This window comes from Aplidium turbinatum, chromosome 16 (genome assembly GCF_918807975.1).
Source record: "Aplidium turbinatum chromosome 16, kaAplTurb1.1, whole genome shotgun sequence".
Classification (NCBI taxonomy): domain Eukaryota; kingdom Metazoa; phylum Chordata; class Ascidiacea; order Aplousobranchia; family Polyclinidae; genus Aplidium; species Aplidium turbinatum.
Window position 1 is genome coordinate 8,344,152 of NC_137487.1, and position 22,203 is coordinate 8,366,354.

The following is a 22,203-nucleotide window of genomic DNA, read 5'->3' on the forward strand; positions in this document are numbered from 1 at the left end:
GGTGAAGGCAGCAAAAACAGCACGATTTTTGTCGAGTCAAAAATGTTAAGAATGTTTCCTTTTACAAGCTTTTCCTGACAGATAAAGTGTGAACTATTTTACAGTAATCCCACTCCTAACAAAAGCCAGACAAGTTATCTTTCGAAGCTCACTGAACCTCGGTTCAAACTGTTGCAGGCCTAACGTTTATAGAGAGATATGGAGATGTACAAAGATCCATGGACAAGTTGGACAACTTTCACAATTCACATACATAAACCACTACAGTGACGTTAAAACGATGTAAAAAGACCTAGTTTTATTGATTGGGTAACGAAAAGGTCTCGTCAGTAACAGTCTGAACTTTGTGTGTTTCAACCAAGGTGGCATTTGAGAACAAACGATCCCCAATCGCCGCCATGCTTTCTAATAAAACATATCGCTTCAGTTACAAGAGCTCGGTAAAATGACATCATTGTGTTAAAAATAGTACACATAAGCCCAGACAGCAAATCAGTGCCAATTTACATTGATTCAATGCAAAAGGGACTGATTTGTTGGCTGGGATCAATGAGCAGCGACATCTTTCGTCACGATCCATTCAATTCACAGCTTTCCTGTTCAAAACGCTGCCCACGCAGTAATGTGAGTCATGAAGCCCGATTCGCAAGTTGACAGCTTAATATCAATGCCATCTTGGTTGCAGATTGACATCTTATTGTCGTTTCGTGTACACAAATAAAACGTCAAAACAGGGCTGAAATCCAGAAAACAAACGACATCTTTGCAAAGAAACAATGCGAAGTGACAGGAACACGGAAACCACACAAGGCGCCTAAGCGCTATGAAGAATTCTACTTCAAAAGACTAATAGCCTACTATAGCGAAATCGCTTCTTAATAAATTAGACTAAGAGGTTAGGTTGTTGTGCAAATGAATGCAAAATAGCAGAACCGGTACTTTAAAAGGTTGAAATTTATTGCATTTCTTACAAATATTTTCAGATTCTTGATGAGGGCGGAAGTTAAGTACAAAACGTTTGATTGTAAAAACTATTTGTAAATATGCAAAATATATTCTTATAATGTTCAACCCTGTTGTATGGCTGTTCTTTGCCTGTCTGTGGTACAAACAGCGAACTCTTTCCAGAAACTACATATTCTCAGTATTGAAAATTAAAAAAAAAACGTAACAGTTCAACTGTAAAAGTTGAAACATTAAAATAATCAACGTGAATTCCGATTGAATAGCTCTTTGCGTTATAAAAAAAAGCGTAATTTTCAAACTTATTAAGTTGATGAAAGGATTAGGAGGGTGTGTCAAACACTTGTACAAGACATGAAAGGCAAAGATGATTAAATCCGTCGGCTATACAGGTGTATGGCAAGCTGTTCGAGCAAGCAGCTTTAAACGTGTGACAACGTCAAATAAATGTAAACAACTCCACCAGAAAATGTGATGAAAAACCAGTTGAAACGTTTCAATTATGAAACCACCGGTGCTGACCTCACAATGTCAAGACTTTCCAGACTGTAATTAAGTTGAAAGTCCATCACAGAGAGCAAATCCATCATTTTTACATTGATTCAACGTCTGCAGACGTTGAATCAATGTAAAAATGCCGGATTTTGTTGTCTGGGATACAGTGCCACTTGGCGACGACATATCTTATTTGTACTACTCTATGTGATTACCCGGACACAATCTAGCAGATTTCAAGCCAAGGGCCCATACACTACTGGGTGGAGCAAAATCAAAATTACACTGCTCTTTGCTACCATTTTACATTAATACAACTTGCAATTGTTACATAAACAAACGACTTCAGGTCAGAATAATAATTTATTAAAGTACTGTAACACTGCGAAGTTAAATGCTAGGTTGAAATTGTAACTTCACGCATCAACCCATCAAGGAAACTGGTCAAAAAACGTTAGATCATTGTACAACAATAATTGATTTCCAGGCTAGAAAAACTTTCTGCTACATCACACCATACTTTATATATCGTATATACATCATACTACGTTAAAACAGTAGCACCAGCAGCAATTCAACTGCAGTGAGCGTTTGTCGAATACATATCCTGTCTGCAAAAAGCGTTGATTCTAATTTTCACTTTCGCATTTATGACTGGTTTATAGACAGACGATTTTACTTACAGAATCAAACAACTGTATTCTTGGCAGCGGTGGTAGTTCTTTAATTCCACATTAAAACGTGCATTTTCTCTCAAGACTGCTCACTACTCTGATTTCTATTTCAAAGCCGCCTTCAGGATCTTAACAGCGTTTACAAGCACTTTTATCTTCAGTGTGATCTTCTAAACTTAGTTTTTGACCAAGATAAAGATGATTAGAAACGAACTTGAAATCTTGATAGCCAAACTTCAGTAGTGCTGAAGGAAGAACAAGAGATAAGCCTGTTTTGCATCGATACAACGTTGCAAAAGCAACCCAGCTAGCAAAACCTGTCTTTGTTGCATTGATTCAAGGTCTACAGACGTTAAATCAATGTAAAAAGAACAGATTTTGCTAGCTGGGAATGAAAATCTAACAAAATCGTTCTGTGGTTATGCGACACCAGGAAGGAACGCCTGTGCTCATTCACAAACAGCGAAAAAGTTCACACAACGTCACAGCAATCTTTTGCAAAGGAAACAGGTGAATGTTTTTACCAAAATCTCGGTAACAGTTAGAGCCGCTACTTAATACGTTTCTCCGACTCACACACAGGTGCAGATGGGAAAAAACAATTTTCGATTTTAGCAAAGCAATCATGCAGCTAGCATTTGACCATTGGGCGTAAGCCAATTCCGTACTTGGAGCGCTCAACAAGCAATTATTAGCATAGACTTCCTGAGACAAAGCTTCCAATTTCATCTGGGTGGTCTCAGTAAAAGACCGTTTTTTTGTTTACGCTAGTAAAATTGGAGTAAAATTAAGATTGAACGTTCAAGGACAACTTTAACAACTACAGTACTTAAGAAAATAGTTATAATAGCTCACTTCAAGGTTTCATTTTGGAATTTCCACCTCAACGACAACAGTAGACTTTTCGTAACGTGAAATTACTCTCCAAACGATTACAGCCAATCACAAATGTAAATAAGTAAAATGTTTGGACAAAAACAAAGATTTCGGAGCTGTCGCACCATTTTTCAGCTGAAGTTAAAAAGATCATTCTCTTAAGAAATTTAATTCAAAAGGAAATCGAAAGAATGAGCATTTTGTGTCCAAACGAAACATAGCCTAATTGTTTAGTTGTGAAAGTTTTCGTTCGACAAGCCCATCTGAATAACGGATGTGGATAGAGATGTGAGTCGTTTTTTTGTTCTTGTTTTTTTTTTAAACATGTTTTTTTTTTGAAAAAAAAAAACAAAATGAAAAAAAACGATTGTTTATTTTGCAGTAACACTCTGTCAAAAATTGAAATGTTAAAACAAAATTTGTACTTTTGCTTATCTGAAATATTTGTTCTGAATAAATCAGGACATCGATAAATTACCAAAATAAAACTTTTGTCACTAAACTTTTCATTAAAGTCTTCTCATGACTACACTAATGATCCAAAAGGATGCGTAGTGTGATAAAGTAATCAAAAAAAGTAAAGATCATCACACTAAAATTGGCAAATTCGAGTTTATTGAATTGAAATTGAAAGAACTGAATTGAACTGAATTTGTCAATTTAGTGTGGTGCTGTCCACCTTTGTTACCTATAAGTTAACCTGTGTCAGTCGACTCGATTGTAGATTCACCAATTAGAGTTCAAAAAAGAACACAATACTCCATATAATACTCATCGTAAGAAGCTATGCATGAAGAAATCGACAGGAATGAAAGATATAAAACAAACTAATAAAACAAATTAAGACGTAACAAAGGATGTTGACAGTTAACATCGTCAGTCACCCCGCTGGGACCTAACAGTCCTCATCCTCGGTAGCACTTGAAGTTGGATGGTTCATTGGTACCACTTGCTAAGCATGCCACCACACTTCTGACTGACAGAACTTATAAGTTATTCAGTAGCTACAAATTGTAACATGTACCATGTTTTTAACTAACAAATTAATATTATGAGAACAGTTGGGCGAAACTTATGAGAACTGCAATTTTCAAATGCACTTCAACTGTGAAAATACAAAACCTAAATTCTGCTCTCACGGAATTTGGGTCACTCACGCTTTCTGTTAACATTAACAAACACTCTTACGGAATTTAGCTCACCACTACCCTACAAAATCAATACTTTCCTTTGCAGTTCTTTGTTATGATAATGAAAACAGTTGTTACTTTAAAAAAATGTACGAAACGATTGGAAACAGTATAAAAAACCAATAAAAAAACAAATAAAACAAATGAAAAACAAACAAAACGTTGAAGAAAACGATTAAAAAATACGACGACTAAAAAACGTTTTTAACCATCCCTAGGTGTGATTAATAAAAAAGTTTTTGACAAGGAACAAAATACATCTTTAGCCTATATTACTGAACGGCACGGACGGAATAATACGTTTTAAAATTTTGTGAAACAAAGAATTTACTCAAAGTAACATTGTCTTCACACTAGCGGCTAGTCCAACTGAATATAAAATTTATTGGAATCTCGAGATGAAAAACAAAACAGTGAACTTTTCAAAGCTGCTGCTAATCTTTTAACTGACGCGCTTACAATCATTCAGTTAACAAACAAGACTGGCAATTTTACCACAGCTTAATTATGATGGTTTTCTGAGCACTCAGCACATTCTTACCTCCCTTATCAGACCTGTACCGGCACAAACATAGCAATTCTGTCTCTTTTTACTGGCTGACAAGAATCTCGAAAATTGGTGCATTTGCTACTTATGATTCGTAAACTTTAAACCACCTGCATAGCAAACAGCCTTTTCTGAAATTATCAATAAACATCTCTAGCAACACAGGTTGTTCAAATGAAAGTAATGTTGTAACTGCGTTTTGCTAAAGCCTTCAAGCAACTTGTCGAACCATTGCCACATTATTAAATCTTTATCTCCACCAAACGGCAGCCAATTAGGTCTCTCGGCAGTCGAGTGTAGCAAGAATCGACGGCGATTGACACGTGTTTCGCCCATGAGGCTGAGACCAAGGATCCTTGACGACAGTTAGTTTGGTTGTTTTCTGCCACAAAGGTAAGGATTTAATTGACTGACAAAAGCAGAGTTTGAGAACTATGTGGCATGAATTAGTGGTGCGATACTGATGAGCCAAGCCTCATGGGCGAACCACGTGTTTATCGCTGTCAATTCTGGCTACACTCGACTGCCGAGAAACACATGTTCTTGGGAAAAGTCTTGGTGGCTAGTGTGGAGGTAACACCGGTATGGTTAGCGAAACACAATGCTCGCTGTTCTATAGTGAGTAGTCAGGTAGTGTTGACGGGTCTGCTACTATTCGGTGAGTCCGATTCGGTGAGTTCCTAACCTCTAACCCCTAACCATAACTCCTAACCCCTAACCTTAAAACGGCCATGATAATTAGGCTACGGTACCCAATAATTCAAAAAAAATTGAAAAAATCCCCCGTTAAGGGATCGGACTCACCGAATCGGACTCACCGAAACGGGCCATTCCGAGTGTTGACACCAGGCAATTAGGTCGTAATGTGGACACTGCAACGGCCAAGAATATGCAGTTAAACATTCTGCCTGCGACAAAAAATCTTTTAAGACAAAGTTGGCAGGCACGCCAGTTGGACAACATGATTTTGCAAGCAAAGAGCTTTTGATTTTACGGTAGTAAAAAATACACGAAAAGTTGAACGAAACAAAACGGGGTTTGCATCTGCAGAAGTAGGGAGTATATATAGCCAAATCACTTCCTTAGCAAAGCCATTCAAATCACGAAAACACACATTTTGACTTGTTTTCATTGCAATCAGTACAATCCATGCAGATGTGATACATGCAATCATGATGTGTGCAATCTTGTTGCAGCAAAGTGTCAAAAGCGTTCAGCAAAATTGCTTCTACGTCGGTCCATGTACAGATTACGCTACACACACAAAGTGAAACACACTAGTCGCCGTGGCTTTAGACTCTGTCTGCTTTGGATTGTCAACTTGAAAAGACGTTTAAATAACATTGATATAATGTAGCCGTTCCGTAGTCTTGAAGCAACTACATTGGCAAGCAGGAAGCCTATTAGGCTATTACAATCAAAGAACTACCAGTCACTTGTCAACAACTCTGAGGAAACTCACATGATTTTCTTCAGGCATAATTAATCACACCTTTGCGGTTTGACCTTTGACTTACACTTAAAGTGGAATCGATTTTCTTTCAGCGAGTGAGGCAGATGTGCCAATTTCTCTCATCTATTTCGGAAATTGAATGCTAAACGTTTTGTTAAAAACTGGCAGTTTTCGATGGTATCATGATTTTTACTTAAATTACATAACAAAAATAAAAACATTAGGCGAAGTCAATCTCATACTTCATGTTTGTATGGGTCTGAGTACAATAGGCAAACTACAACAACAAAGAAGTGAAATTTGAAAGAAAACGTGCAATTACTTTCAAAAAGTTTAATACCAGAGATTCTTCTACACTGCTTCACATTCCAAACAATACCACACATATAAGCTAACTTTACTAACCAACTTTTCATAGCGAACTTTCTGACACGACAAGTAAAAGTGTTTTCTCATCAAAAGCAAAAAAATATACCCTTGCCTGTATCAACTTTGGCACTGATTCAAAATCCGGCCACAATTTCTCCATTGCAAGATAACTTTTTCACGTAACGGGAATGCTTTTATTACAGATTTTTATCAAAAACATCTACATACCAAAGTACAAATTAACCATAAAGTGGACACTAGGGTGCGGCTGGTGCCCCTTGTATGGATGTTTCACCCTTACTTTTTTTTGGTGAGGAGGTTAGGGGTATAAAACAATCTGTTAAAATTTCAGGAAAAATAAACAATGTTTAGGGGTAGCAGGTCACTCCCAAACTTTTGAACCCCCTCGCTCACCCCGATAATCACGATTTTACAGTATCTATAGTTATACTTGGGCTAGAGAGTTTATTTGTAGCTCAAAATGACCAGAAACCTCACATTTATATTAGTCTTTCTAACATTATATAGGTCTATTTCCGTTAGAAAAAGAGATATTGCCAAAAATGGTGTTTTAGGGTTTTTATAGAACTTTGGAGTTCCAGCACTACCACATAAGTCATCACAAAAATCAGGAGAATTAATTTCAAAAGCTACCATTGAACATTTCAAGGAATGGAATTGCACTGAGTGTGTTGGAGGGATGGTGTTTGACACAACGGTAGTATTATATAGAATAGAAAATTCAGTCAGGCATTTATAATCAGAATTCAGTAAAATACAATTCAAGAAAGGTTAACTCAATACAGTAATATCTATACAATTGCAGAAGGCAGACCAGATTAATAAGATTATTATGAATTATTCTTGTAAAGCTATATTTTATGAGTAGTAAGTAACAATAAAATATGAAACAGTATGCATATTATAACAGAAATATAAATAGATGTACAAAAACAAATGCAGTATCTAAGAGAAATATTATTTCTTAGCAAGTTCAGCAACTAGGCATATAGATTATCTGATTTCAGGATCTCAAACGGCAGCATGTGTATCTATTCAAAAGAAGTTGAATCGAAAGTTACTGTGGTTTGCATGCAGACACCATATAGGCGAAGTTGTACTAACGCATTCATGGAATATTTTAAACATGGAAGCTTCTAAAAGTCCTGATATCATGGTATTTAAAAGGTAAGTACAGAGTCAGATATCTTTCTGTTAAAAAACTTAATCACTGTGTTAGGGCTGAAAGATGATGATGATAAGATTACCGATACGAGTCAGTCAGGTATAGATTTGCAAAAGTTTGGACAGATTTGCAGTCTTTCTTACATAGTTATGTGTTCCATTTAGTGATTTTTCAGTTACGAAACATTTGTCTAAATTTTTGGAAATGGTTTGGTACGGTACTGTATACAAATTTTATTTACCAAAGTGAATGCATGATACATTATTTACCAGATTCAAAGAAAACTATGATTCTTTGACCCATGGAGATGTTGATAATTTGGATATTCCAATCACACCAACTCATCTCCAGGATCGAAGGCATAGCATTATTGATCTATGTAACAAGGCATTGACACAATCGTTTGTATGTGGTGATTATAAAGAATTGGTGCATTTGACGCTGGTTTATCTTGGTGATAGTGAGATAGTCAAAAACTTTGCATTTCGTAAACCAGGTGCCATGCATAAAGCACGTTGGATGTCGAAGTTGTTGTATTGCTTGAAGATGGACTTAATGAGTTCTAAAATTGTGAAGGAATTGCTCAAAGCAAAAGTGGTTACACCACTGCAACAAACCAAAATCCACCAATTTGTCCAGTTTGTAGTTTATTGTTACATTCCATGGTGGTTGACAACCACTGATCCTGCCACTGCACCTAAGAATGATCTTGGTTTAAATAACTCGTTATTGCATTATGTTCGTATTGACCAAACGCTTGCTACTTCTGCCCTCAGAGGCTTTGCAAACCATCTTTGGTATCTCACAGAAGAACTGGTGCCATTGGCTCTTTTCAGTCAACATGTCCCTCCCGAAGAGAAGCTGAAAATGGCTGATTGTTTGCTCTCGGTAAGATCCACAACTGCTTCCAACCGATATGGAACAGGTTTTGGCAGACCGTGTTTTCCCAGAATGCCTACTGAAGAATCCATGGATTTGATACAATTTTTGGAAGTGGTTGGTGGATGTTTTTCTAGGCATTAAAGATTAGGCATACCTTCCTCTCGCGACCAATTAAAAAATGGTCAGAAGATGAGCAGTACAAACAAGCTAATACTATTGTACAAAGTCTTCATGTGGTCAACGATGCCGCCGAGAGAGAGGTAAAGCTATGCCATGATTTTTTTGGGGGCAGCAGAGAGAGAAGATCGTCATCAAGATATTCTGCAAGTGGTTGAGAATGCCAGACATCAGCTACCAAATCAATAAAAATCTGAAATCAGCATCGTGGTTTCTAGCATTATAAATTAATGCAATACTACCTTACTGCTTCACCTTGCAATGTGTTGAATGTTTGTTTCTGCTGAAATTAAATATGCAAATTACAATAGTCAGCAATTATTTTAAAAGTAGGTATTAGTTACACAATTACACGGTTATAGAACAAGTTTATTAAATAAATTTTATGTATATTATATACCATTAATGCCAAATAATTCTTGTCGTACAAGAGAAAAATAGTTTTTTTCACATTATCTTTATTTCTCAAGGGTATAGACCTATATAATGTTAGAAAGACTAATATAAATATGAGGTTTTTGGTCATTTTGAGCTATAAATCAACTCTCTAGCCCAAGTATAACTGTAGATACTGTAAAATCGTGATTATCGGGGCGAGCGAGGGGGTTCAAAAGTTTGGGGGTGACCTGCTACCCCTAAACATTGTTTATTTTTCCTGAAATTTTAACAGATTGTTTTATACCCCTAACCTCCTCACCAAAAAAAAGTAAGGGTCAATCGATTCCAGTTTTGAAAATCATGGGGCACCAGCCGCACCCTAGTGGACACTGGACACAAAGAGATACAAAAGAACTAGAGAATAGACTGCAGAGAGTACCGTAACAAAAATACGGAAAGATAATATTAGAGAAAATATTATCACCTGGATGAGAACGGTGAATAATAGAATGGAGTGGAAACATCTGTGAAGGTCATCAGCCAACAGTAGCAGGACCGATGTATGATGATGATGATAATACCGTGCTACTGCGTGATCAATTTGTATTTTATAACACTGCACATTTTTTTCCAGAAAACATTAAATTTTGATTTTAGTTTCAAAGCAATTAAATTTGACTATAAAACTGCTTAAAGTAACATAGACACAATATTGTTTTAGAGTTTTAAAACTTCATAAAACTGATAGCACAAGGCGATTGTTCGGGGCAAGACTACTGACTACTTCTTACAATACAATCTTTAACATGGTGTAGCTGAAAACATTAGCAATTCAAAGTGCGTCGAGTAAGATTTTCTTTGGTTAAAGTAGACTCCCTTGACTGAATGTCCTTACTGAAATCTTTCGTTTGAGTCGTCACCTCAGTAGTTACTCTAAGAGTCTTCCATAAACAAAAGCAGATCAACCAACTTGCACTGTAGAACTTAAGCTTAATCTCTTCTTTTTTACTAACTTTTTTTAACATACCAAGTTTGAAGAATACATAAAATTACAGAAACGTTTCATTGGCATCAACTAATATTGCACGTTTACATTTTCAGTTCCAGAAATATGCTAAACTTTTGTTGAAACAAGTTTCGTTCATAGTTTGTCCATAGAAATACAGCAAGGCGACAACCTTATTCGACAAACAGAAGAACCTGTGATGTTTTGCGAAATAACATTGCAATCTCACAGAAAAATCATTCCAACAACCTTCACTTTACAAATATTTTACCTGTTTTACTGTCGCTTTCACTCAGTTCGTCCATTTCTTAACCAAGTCTCATTCTCGTTAATAGAGATGTTAAAACAAAAGCTCAAGCCGTCTGTGGCAATTACTAATCGATGTTTGAAAAAATTTAAACAGCAATATTTTGACATGCTGACGCCTTAGAACAAAAACAAGCATTTTTCTCAACCTGTGCTTGACGTTCTTCGGTGTGTTTTTTCTTTGAATAACCGACTGCACTAAGCGGTCAAACACATGAGCTGATGACGACCAACTAATTTCACGCACCATTAATAGATGCTCTGGCAATTCTTTAGCTCATTTGCGCGGTTAACAGTTCTAAAGAAATAATGTGACTTTACAGAAAAATATGTCGGCAAACTTAAGCTGCTTTACCAGATAAATGGAATTCGTTCATTGGTACTTATAAAATCAGCTTAGATACCAGCTACAAAATTTGATACTGTTCCTCAGTGATTCCACACTTTCCAATACAAAACTAACAGAGTTTTCAGTCCAATCCAATCTCACAGATCGAACATTTGAGAACTACAGCGTAATTCAATTTGGGTAGAGAGGTAACTTTTTACAGCATAATTTCGTACAAAAACGAAACATTTGAGTTTCACGTTTATCTGGTATTGTTCTGTGTAAGAAAAGTAGAGGCACCATACCATGAAACCACCAAAAAACCTAATAACCTGTTTACTCAGAGATTAAAACCAATGACCCAATGTTAACAAAAATGTATCTTGATATCTTAACTCTTTGCTGACAAGATAGGGTTTCAGCATTTCTGAAGAGATTTATATGATAAACTTTCAAAATTGTTTTACATCAATCTAATGCTCAAAAGCGGTAAGATTTTGAGTCAGTGAAAGACACTTAGAAGGCTGTTCCATTGTAGTTGATCACAAACTCACTGTCATGTGAACAACTGGCATTGCAAATCATGTCAAAATCTTTTTTTTTTAATTATCTTTAGACGTCTCACTTGTATTGCGGTAATGAGAGAAGGTCGGTGTTGAGACCGAGGAAGCTTCTGTAGCACATGTCTGCCCGGAAGCTGATTATTGTTGCCAATGTTTGGAAAGACCATGTCTGGGTTTGTTCCAGTGCCCTACCGCCCAGTCTGCCGCTTCCATTCCAACATGTCCGTACAAGTGGGGTTTGGCTCCCTCATCGGCCTGCGAATGCGGCACGCAGGAGAAAACCGGTGATCATGTCATTCTTGAATGTCTCATTTACAAGGCACACAAATGGAATGTATGGTATAGCAGCATTGGACAAAGCTACACTCACCTGACTTTTTATCAACTGCCCTGAAATCTGAACAATCCTGTCTCACACGAAAGAAGATCTCACTTGTGAAATTCACCTTGCAAAATACTACTTTCTTTTGACAAAAAGATTTGTAAGTAAAAATCTAAACATTACGTTGAGACAGTGAAATCCTTCAACTAAACTTTGCGCAATTAAAGTACGGTAACAAGAATTTACTACCCGCAAGTTCAAATTAAGTTTAATAGCTAATTTTCAAACCTGCTATTATCGTTCAATGTTCTTCTCCATCTAGCGAAAACCTTCATTTTTGCATTGATTCAACATATCAAGACATACAAACTAGAAAAGCAATGTAAAAGTATGGATTTTGCTAGCTGGAGATCTTGCCAACAAATAACTGCATGCTTGATAGATGTTTGTGCAAGGTTTCCGCCGATTTGCATATAGAATATGTTCAAACTCCTTTCAAAACAATATCGAATAAGGCCAGCACATCCAGCCAAATTGAAGAATATGTCCAATTTCCCAGATCGATGACATTATGCCCAAACACGGTGACCATAATGAAAAAGTGAAAATCGTGACCTACTAGTTCGGCTTGGTTTAGTGTAGCCATAGCTCACCAACTTTGTTTGCAATGCATTTATCGTCACAACGGAAGTAATATGCAGCTGATATTCCTAACTGGAGTAAGCTACTTTTGACATAAAGGCCTAGCATTATAAAATCGATACACAGATGCACTTTACTGTGATCATGCAGCACTTACCGTGCACAACCTACGTCAGAAAATAATTTTGTTGAAAGGATATGTTTGAAAGACGCAAGCGGTATGTTTAATTTCATTAACTTACTTTCAAGTTGTTTGGATCAAAATGGAAACTGCAGAACGGTTTTAAACCAGTATTTATCCACACGGAAAGCAACTTTTCAGCGTAATGTGTTAATTCTGCATAGGGACGGAAGTTATTTGAACACACAAGGTTTTATGCAATTTTGAAAACCGCTTAAACTTTTCCACAGCTCTTTTAAACAAGAAATTCATAATGACAAACACTGAGCATTAATACCACAGTTGCAAATACTGATATGCGCCCGAAACATAAAAAGCTCATACAAAACCGAAACCTGCAACTCAATCCGAGATCCAAACATCGAGTCATTCAAAACTCGACAGCGCAAATAATATTTCATTTTACGTTAACATTTCATACATTGGGTCTATTTACGTATCCATCTTTATTACCAATTTTTAGCTTTAACGATGTCCACAACAGGACTACAATACACAAAGTTTGCAACAAAGCAAATTTGAATTAAACAATATTGATATTTTAATGTTAAAAAACGTTCTAAAAAAAAAAACAGTCGAAGCGTTGCACTGCACATTTCACCAATTTGAGATACATTTCTTGTGCGCGACGAAGCACAACGTAGCATACCTCGTAAGTATTTTGTTTATTTCAATAACGCTGAGTCACCTTTAATCAACCAAAATTTAGCCAAACAGGTCGCAGTTTTTACAACAGAAAGCTGTACCTTGATAACATCGGTTCAACGCAATTCAACATCACGGTGACACGAATGGTCGCAAATTGACGAGTCCTGAGACAGACCCAGACAGCAAATCGATTATTTTTTTTTACATTGATTCAACATTTGCAGACATCGAATCAATGTGAAGCGCGATCGATTTGCTGTCTGAGGTGACGTTGCAAATGAAGCCAACCAAGGAAAAATCGTTGTGACGTTCAGTATTTAAGATAATATGAAAGCAAATAGACGTGGCTCACGGCCTACTAGAACACGGCCAAATATGTTGCTATTTGAGGGAATTTCTAAGAGTCTGAATTGTTACAATTATAGCTATGACAAACCTGTCATCTTACCATTTCCAGAAGTAAGTAAAATAAGCAATATTTGTACTTAGACATATGTTTGGCTTGTTTAACCGGAGATTAGGTATGTATGTTAAGCACAACTTATGCAATAACAATGTAAAATATGTAAGATTTTCCAACTGCAACCTGGAGGTAGTATCGTTTGGTGTGTCGCTTTTGGTGAAATTGCATGTTCCATTTAAAATATCAAGGATTTTTTGTGAATTCTATGTTGTAAGCGGTTCATTTGATGTGCTAATTTAAATTTTAGTTCGTTTTGTTTTCCACCAAGTTTAATTTTGCAAGTAAAATGTGGCTATTGGCAAAAAATCCTGCTATACAAAAAAACTAACGACTGTATGATGAGACTACCTCCAGGATGTAGTTGGAAAATTTACATATTTTACATTATTATTGCATAAGTTGTGCTTAACATACATATCTAATCTCTGGAAAAACAAGCCAAAAATATGTCTAGATGCAAATATTGCTCATTTTACTTATTTTGGAAATGGGAAGATGATAGGTTTGTCATAGCTATGATTGTAACAATTCAGACTCTTAGAAATTTCCTCAAATAGCAACATATTTGGCCGTGTTCTAGTAGGCCGTGCGTGGCTTGACGATGTCTGACGTTGAATCAGCGCGACATTCACCAAACGAATTCCCTCAACGACCAACGTCATACCGCTTGGTGCTGCTGAGTCAGCTTACACATCGAATAGTCGCCAGACCTTGAAATTTTTTGTTGTTGCGAATGTTATTGATTATGTTGTGACGCATTCTTCAAAAAAAAGGCAACAAAACAAATCCAGTTGTGTTGATTCGGTGAGTTTAAGCTGTGAAAAAAATTGGATTTGTAATTTTTTAGCTGGGAAAGAGAGGCTGTATGCACTGTGGAAATCCCATATATCAATAAAACATAAACCGTTCAAATCGTTTCAAAAGCCAAACTCTCAATGTTCCTTGTATGCTTGCTGTACTTGTGATAATAACAAGTTTGCAAATTACTTGCACAAAACGGTAGTGATAAAGTCGACGGACGATGCAAAAATGCAGGTTGAAAACACACCTGACCGGAATTTATACAAAATGACACCGTTATTTTTCTCATACAGTAGAAAGAAAAATGCACAAGGCTGCCAAAATTCAGTAGTTATATTAGCGAGAAAGAATCATACATAATATTTCCGTCTTTTGATCATTTTTTTCTGCCATATTGCAGGCCTCGAAACAACTTTTTTTTTCCGGCGGCCAAACGTGTCCGACTGAAGCAAGGTGTTCGGCGGCCAATCACAAGCACATGGCGGCCAGCGGAACTCCGACACGCATCAATTCAGTCTTCAAAATTAACACATTTTTACTTCGGCAGAAACGTTGCCCAGGCCAAACGACAAAAGTTGAAATTGCCTCGGCAATTGCTGTGAACGTTTATTACGAAACAATTGTTCCAAAACATGTAAAACGAGAAGCGAAAAATATACTAGAGTAGTCTATCACGACCGCATTGTTTGATTTGTTGTGATGTAATAATACCAAAAGTAGCGATAAAGTGAGCAACAAGATACGCACGTCGCACGCTGTTACAGTAATTCACGTTAAATAACTCACGGGGGGAAAAGTAAGTTAATTTTGGGTTGATTCAACGTTCGAGTCAGCACAAATCGATTTAATTTTCCGGCGGGTTATATTGCGTAACAACAATGCCCAATAAAAAATTTACGTTTGTTTTACGTTAACTCGACATCTAACAACGTTGAATGATCATAAAATAACGTTAATTGCTCAACCAGGTACCGGTAACAAATTAATAGCTCCCTGCGAGAAGATTGCCTCGATTTATGTGTACAGTAACATAATATCGGCACAATTGGGATACTGCGAACAACACAAAGTCTGTTTGATAAAGAACTAGCTGTCGGAATCGGAATCATCAGATGCTGTATCGGAGCACGAGGTTATCGCATCGTCACTGGAATCAGACACATCAAGAGGCTCATCGCTTAGCTGCAAATCTACACCGTCTTCGCCGTTCGCAATGAAGCGTCCACGTTTTGCGGCTTTCGGGCTTTGATACCAATCCACACGCCTCTTTCTTTTTCGTAGAGCTCCATCAGGGTGTTGACTAAGGAACAAATTTATGGCTGTGCCATAACGACTGGGAGGAATGTCTAACCCTAACCTTACAAGCGCTCGTGTGGCCTCGGCATTTTTATTGCCGACGCTAATTTCGAAGACTGAATATATCGCATCAATAAAGTGTATTGTGATGTCACTTGCATCCTGCTTATCGTCAGACATTAGCTGCTTGGTCAATCAATAATGTTAACAATTCAAGCATAGACAGTGTGTATTGTGATTTATCGGGTGCTTTGGCTGCTTTGTAACCTTTTGCGATTATAAGTGGCAAAGTACTTTATTCACAAGGCCGCTTGCGTAAAATTTTCTCGGAACTTCATGGCGGACAAATGTGGCCGACGGAAAGGCGAGACCCGGCGGACAAAATGTCGGTTTTTGTAGGTTAATCGCGGCCATGGCCGCGATGGCCGCCTTCAGTTTCGAGGCCTGATATTGCATATGTACTGTGAGCGAAAAACAAAAAGCGACAGCCTTGCCAAAAACAGTATGTTTTGGTGGCAAAGGACGTGATTCACTTCAACACTAAACGATGTTTGCTCTTCACATCATCGATAAAGATTACGTCATTAAATCACGAGCCTTTATCACAAATAGCCCGCATTGTTGCTCAAGCACTTTTGTAATAGTCAGTGTAAAACACCAAACAGCGACATCCGCCATTTTTACATTGAATCAACGTAAAAATGACGGGTTTTGATTTGGAGTTCTGTATACAACTCAGTCGCGATGCGTACGACAGGTATAACTCCAAAGTTAAAACTGTATGTGCATCTAATCTCAGAGGTGAAATTTCAAACATCGATGTCAAAATAAAACTTCTGGCAGACTGAGCAAAATTTTCATAATGCTGTTACGGTTTAGCGTGATTGATAAGGCAAGACAACACATTTTCCAGTTCCTATTTGCAAATCAGTTCCTATTTGCATTGATTCAACATTTACAAAATCTGGTGTTAAAGCAATGTTAAAAAAGTAACTTATTTTCTGTCAGCTTTTCCATTCCAAAAACATTAATTTCCTTGTTTCGACACTATGTTGCAAAATCATGGTTTAACATTGAAATTTGGCAGAGACAGCATTTCAAGCTTTAACGAATCCGAGATCGTCGAGTTAAATACTTTAAGATTCTGCAATAAATAGTTGAGTTATCTCGGAACTTCTGTTTTCTTACCTCGATCAGGACTGTGCTTCATTTCTTTGTGACTCGCATACTTTGGGGCAGAAGAATCAGCTGAAACATGTGGAGTTTGTTGCATAGTATTTCTATGGTGTTCTGCCAAAGGAATAAAAATAAATGAAAATTACTGAAAGCAGTGATAAAGTTTCACTGTTTCTCTCAATGAGTGCAGTGCTTTTCAAGTGCAGAAAATAACGTTCTTTTTGTCTCCTCTCATTTATGCTTGGTCAGAGGAGATACATAGTTTAGTCAGGATGAGGTGAGTATAAGATAATCCTAAAGCTTTATCTCAAAACCTGTGTCACAAACAACAGCTAGAGGTTAGCATTAACTAGAACAATAGCTAACAGAAACCCTAAAATCAATGGATTTGGGTGAGAAAATTAAGTGACAGACTACACACATCACCACAAAATTGGGTGACTACAAGCATACAAAACTACAAGACAGTTAAATGTAGAACTTCAACAAAAGATTTTCAGGTTGTAATCAAGCACTGCCACTTGTCAATAACTCACAGAAAAACGGTACATCAAAACCCAACTAGCAAAATCAGCGCTTTTCTATCTGCAGTTGAATCTTCCTAGCAGTTCGATAAATAAAAACAAACTGCTTTTGCAGGGTGCAGAACGGAGCGTTCTTCCTGGCTGTCAGCACAAAGCTGAGTACTCGTCAGAACAGCGAGCAGTTGCGATTCGCTAACCACAACGGTGTAGCCTCCACGCTAGCCATAAAGACTATTCAATCAACTGTATGTTTCACGGCTGCCGATTGCAGCAAAAATTGACAGCGATAGACAGACACGTGTTAGTTGGTTTGGTTGTTTTCCTTCGACAAAGGTAACAATTCTGGTAAAACGGTGATCGATAGTTTGTTACATGACTTAGTGGTGCGACACGTCACACTGATGAGCCCAACTTCATGGGCAAAACTGGCGAAACACCTGTTCATCGCTGTTAATTCTTGCTACAATCGGTTGCCAAGAAGGAAACTGTTTCTGTTACTTGAGAACACAGACAGCTTTTGTTTTGTGACATTTGAAGACCCGGTCGTTGTTTTACCTGGCAGCAAGAAGGTAACTTGTCTACAGACATGCATTACATAAAATACCCACAAGGGCTCACAACATCGATTTGTGATCATCAATTTTGATAAAAACATACAATTGAGTGAAACTAAGTAGCCAACTCAAAAGTCGCTGACAGGCAAAGAAAATTGAATGGGTTGTTTACTAGAAATTGATACGGACTCACCGAATCGGACTCACAGAAAATACACCTAAAAAATAATGTTATCTCTACAATTTCAGGGTCGGGTCTACTCGGAATGGCCCGTTTCGGTGAGTCCGATTCGGTGAGTTCGATCCCTTAACGGGGAATTTTTTCAAATTTTTTTTTTATTATCGGGTACCGTAGCCTAATTATCATTGCCGTTTTAGGGTTAGGGGTTAGGAGTTAGGAGTTAGAGGTTAGGAACTCACCGAATCGGACGCACCGAATAGTAGCAGACCCGGGTCTGCTACTATTCGGTGAGTCCGATTCGGTGAGTTCCGATCCTAACCTCTAACCCCTAACACTAAAACGGCAATGATAATTAGGCTACGGTACCCGATAATAAAAAAAAAAATTGAAAAAATCCCCCGTTAAGGAATCGATCTCACCGAATCGGACTCACCGAAACGGGCCATTTCGACAATTTCAACCTTCATTGTCTTAAAGTGCCTTAAAGTATGACAACATTTAACTGAGCTATATTCTTCTCTCGTGTTGTCGCTATATGTCAGGGCATCCGTTGGTTAGCCACTGCCTGGTGTCGTCATCGATGGAAATTAGGCCTTCCATACCATGGGGTGGTCTGTATAGCCGGCAATCCTTGATAATGTGGGCTGCCGTCTGCATTTCGCCACACTCACAAGCAGCACTCTCTGCCAAGCCCCAGCGCAACATGTCTGCACCATAACGTCCAACACCAGTGAGCAAACGGTTACGCCTTGATGAGGCAAGTCTAGAGAGGCCATGTCCCAGCTGGTTTTCGGACGGGGATCTGAATACTTGGCGAAGTGGGGACGTGCTGCTTGACCAGTGTTCACACCACGCCGCGTGGCACCACTGTTTGCTAGGGCTTCCACCAGAGGCTGCCAGAAGGTCTTGTGCAGCGCGTACAAATGGCTTTCTTGATTTTAGCCGCTGCTTTGGTGGATATCTCAGCGTGGTTGTGTGTAGCGGATGGCCAGGGTTTAGGGCTTTACGGCTCAGGGAAAGAACAGCACGTTGGCGCCGTAGTGCAGCTGGCTCAATGCTTGCAAGGACAGGCAAACAGTCAGTTGGAGTTGGGCGGAGGCAACCTGTGACAGTTCGCAGGCAGTTGTTGATTGGTACATCGACAAGGTCAGTATGGGCACTTCTGCACCAAGTAGCAGCACAGTATTCAGCAGGGGCGTAAACTAAGGCTAAACCACTTGTTCTCAGCACTGAGGGGCTAGCACCCCACCTTGTACCAGCAAGACGTTTCATGAGAGCAGTGCGAGCTGTCACTTTTCCGATAAGTGTTCTAGGTGTTTGCGGTATGTCAGGGACCGATCAAGTCGAACTGAGCTATATTAATTAGATAAAACAGTCATACTTTAGTTCAACTTAACCATACAGCTTCAAGCATCAATTCGGCATGTATGACGCCCGTTCAAAAATATTTTCATACACAGTTTCACACGAAACTTGAAGTTTAGTTTGGCACACAATACGTCAGATTTGAAGGTACAAACCCTCACAGTGCAACTTCCTTGCAGGAAAAATATCATTATGTTCTGAAATGCATGATAACACCTAACAAGTTTTATATGACACCCAGTGCATGACTATCAGAACAAATCAGTCATAGTTACAACCCATCTGTATATTTTATCATGCTTATGACTGGTGGTTAAGATTTGAATCATGTAAAAAGGTCAGAAAGTCAGTCTTTGTTCAACATTCAAGCATGTCCTTAATTGCTTTGTCAAGACAAAAGCGCGTGCTTACGACAGGGGTCGAGCCCTGTTGTGTCGAGCAGACGGCTCATTTTCTGGATAAAGTAGTAAGTAATAGGCTTGATTTAGCCAGATCCTAACTTTAGCCGCTTCATTTTGTCATCGTTTCATTCCACGCACACAGCCTTACAGCAGTTTGACTAGGCGTGCATACACAAGGGCCCTCATGTAAGCACTTAGAGCTCTTTAACTGTTTCCTTAACTTCCTTAGCTCCGGACAAAGTTTCTTCGTAACTGAATGTAAGCGCTGTATGTTCCTATTGATCACATACAATACAAAGTACCATACGCTTCACCTACTCAGGTTCTATTTCATTATGACTGTTATATCGAAATCTCCCTTACATAATGGAGAAAAGCAATGCTTTTCCGCCACGTTACATAAAAACACCTCAAGCGATCATGTATGGGAAGTAAGGTGTTTTAAGCTGATAAAAAACACACTTCATATCAAATCTATATCTATTATCTATGCTGTGTATACTTTCAAAAAAGACAGTTTCTAGGCCGGAAAAACGTAAAACTGAGGTGGTAAACAACGCATTCCTGCTTACTTAGCAAGACGAAGCGAACTACTATTATTTCAACATATTCAGCACAGCAACGAAGCTACTTTAATTTCGAAGTTAAACTCTACTACATGGATTAAGCCACCACAGCTATGTTGTTTAATGTAAAAGTCAGCAAAAAGCAAATGAAAAATGTTGAATCGGTAACTTACCTTGATTTCCATTTTCATGCACAGCTGACTCTGGTGGACTTTTCTGCGGTGAGCCTTCGTTTGCAGAGTGGTTGAGCCCAGGCAGGCTGTTGACGCTCGGCTGATGATTTTCCACGTAATTAGCTGCTTCTTTCAATAAGTCCAATGGCGAGTAGTTCTCCATCACTTTTCCATTCTAGGCCTTATTATTCAACAGCCAAAATGTAGTTTGAAGCCAGCACAACAATGTTTGAAACTACAATCATTTAACTAGTCACGCTTGTCTGCCCGTTTCGCTAAGTTAAAGGTAATATTTCTGAAATTAAAACAAACAAACTTAGTCAAATGAAGTGAAAATTATACCAAAATGATGATTTTTCTAACAGTTTTATACACACACACACACACACACACTCAATTAGACACTGGAAAAATTTAACTGTCTAAAAGCTTGTGCCATCAGCACATGCAGGATGCAGCAAACTGTTTTCAAATCTGAATTGTTTGAGAGATTGTTTCGGGTATTTTATAACAAATTTCAATTCAAGAAAAAAAACTTACCACGTAGGTTAAGCCATTAAGCAAATAAATTCCATTCTACTAAAACCTGCAAACGAGCGTCGACCTGTTCTGCTCAGTAGGCCATAAGAGATGAGGTGCTTGTATGTACAGTGTGTGTGTAAGAACAATGCGCTCGTTCAGGCGTGCAAACAAATTTCTTCCTGACAATGGGTTAGCAAGACAAACCATTTATCTTTCACTCAACAAGTGTTTGAGCAAGTTGGGAGAAATGAATCAGAGAAGGTGTTGTCTGAGCCACCTCTAGGGTTTCCTCGCCGGACCTAATTTTAAAACTCAAAGGACTGCTTGTCCAGCCAGCAGAAGTATCTTTTTACATCGTTATCGTCGCTAGGCGTTAGAAAATACTTCAATTGATTGGATATGATCTTTTATGAAAAAGGTTTCTGAGTAGCATTTTTGACGTAACCTAGTCAAATAAACTACGCAATATGATACAAAACTGGATGTTAAAACCCTCAACAAAATGACATGTTTACAAAGCATTTGAATGCCACATGGACAATCATACTCTTAGGTTTTGTTGGTTTGTATCATGCCGCTAAATGTTACGTAATATTTTTTGTTTCCGTGGTAAATTACAGACTCCAGTCTTTGATACCCTGCAAGAGCTTTCTATTTTTGCAACTACAGTACCGCCAATGTTGTATCAACAAAGAGATGTTAAAGCGGTGCAGATGACTTGACACTTAACAAAAAAAGCAAAATTTGCAGTTCAGAACTTGGAAATAACACCAATCGCCTCTGGCAACTTAGATTAGCTGTAAGCGTTGATCAAATGCAGTATAAAAGTCTAAAGTCAACTACTATTTACATTGGCTTTATAAACTGATCTCAATTCACTGAATACAACCTTTCACTAACACTTCTGCCGACATAAAAAGTACCAGTGATATAGCAAACAATTGTCAACGAACAAGTAAGAATTTGTGTAACTAGCTTCTCTTATTGCTGTTGAA

The 22,203-nt window shown here is 38.0% G+C and overlaps 1 protein-coding gene across 1 annotated transcript in view; it reads right to left on the reverse strand.

The window, feature by feature from the left end:
• LOC145785598 (uncharacterized) overlaps nucleotides 1–20,971 on the reverse strand; it is a 38,595-nt gene extending 17,624 nt beyond the window's left edge. The window contains exons 1-2 of the mRNA XM_082597267.1: nucleotides 20,687–20,971; nucleotides 16,935–17,036 (exon numbers count right to left, since the gene is read on the reverse strand). Coding sequence (XP_082453393.1) covers nucleotides 16,935–17,036; nucleotides 20,687–20,849 — 265 coding nt within the window. The 5' untranslated portion in view covers nucleotides 20,850–20,971. The remainder of the gene's footprint in view (nucleotides 1–16,934; nucleotides 17,037–20,686) is intronic.
• Nucleotides 20,972–22,203: the final 1,232 nt, after the last annotated feature.